Source organism: Anarrhichthys ocellatus, unplaced genomic scaffold (genome assembly GCF_004355925.1).
Source record: "Anarrhichthys ocellatus isolate YVR2014 unplaced genomic scaffold, GSC_Weel_1.0 scaffold842, whole genome shotgun sequence".
Taxonomy (NCBI): Eukaryota; Metazoa; Chordata; class Actinopteri; order Perciformes; family Anarhichadidae; genus Anarrhichthys; species Anarrhichthys ocellatus.
Window position 1 is genome coordinate 1 of NW_022280816.1, and position 626 is coordinate 626.

Genomic DNA, 626 nt, shown 5'->3' on the forward strand with positions numbered 1-626 from the left:
TTATGGTCCATTTAGAGTCACACAGACCATAAAGCAGGGGATGCTGTCTGTATATTCTTGTATATTTTATGAGGTATTCGTTCATATATTTCGCGTGTTGACAGTAAACACATGACTGCCTTCATCGAGGACATCCTGACCCGGATCCAGGACCTGTTGGAACTGGCTCCTCCTGTAAGTACCAACACGTCGTCGTCTTTTCACCGGAGGAGGTGACTTCTGACTTCCTTCGTCTCGTCTCTCCAGGATAACGGTTTCCCGGCGCTGCTGACCAGCGACGACCAGCTGTTCATGTTCGAGACGGCGGGCGTTCTGATCGTGAACTCCGAGAGTCCGGCGGAGAGGAAGCAGGCGCTGATGAGGAGCCTCCTGCTGCCGCTGATGGACGCCTTCCGCCTGCTGCTCGCTAAGCTGGCGCTGGAGACGGAGGACGAGAGGCAGGGCGCGCTCGCCGACTGCCTGAGCCACGCCGTCGGGTTCGCCAGGTGAGGAGAGTGTTAACCATCAGAGTGTAAATAAAGTGTAACGTTAACCCTTGCAGTGTAAATAAAGTTTAACGTTGACCCCTCGCAGTGTCGTTAAAGTGTAACGTTGACCCCTCGCAGTGTAAATAAAGTGTAACGTTG

The 626-nt window shown here is 53.2% G+C and overlaps 1 protein-coding gene across 1 annotated transcript in view; it reads left to right on the forward strand.

The window, feature by feature from the left end:
- Window positions 1-6: 6 nt before the first annotated feature.
- LOC116377058 (exportin-T-like) overlaps window positions 7-626 on the forward strand; it is a 4798-nt gene continuing 4178 nt past the window's right edge. The window contains exons 1-2 of the mRNA XM_031838597.1: window positions 7-174; window positions 247-485. Coding sequence (XP_031694457.1) covers window positions 112-174; window positions 247-485 — 302 coding nt within the window. The 5' untranslated portion in view covers window positions 7-111. The remainder of the gene's footprint in view (window positions 175-246; window positions 486-626) is intronic.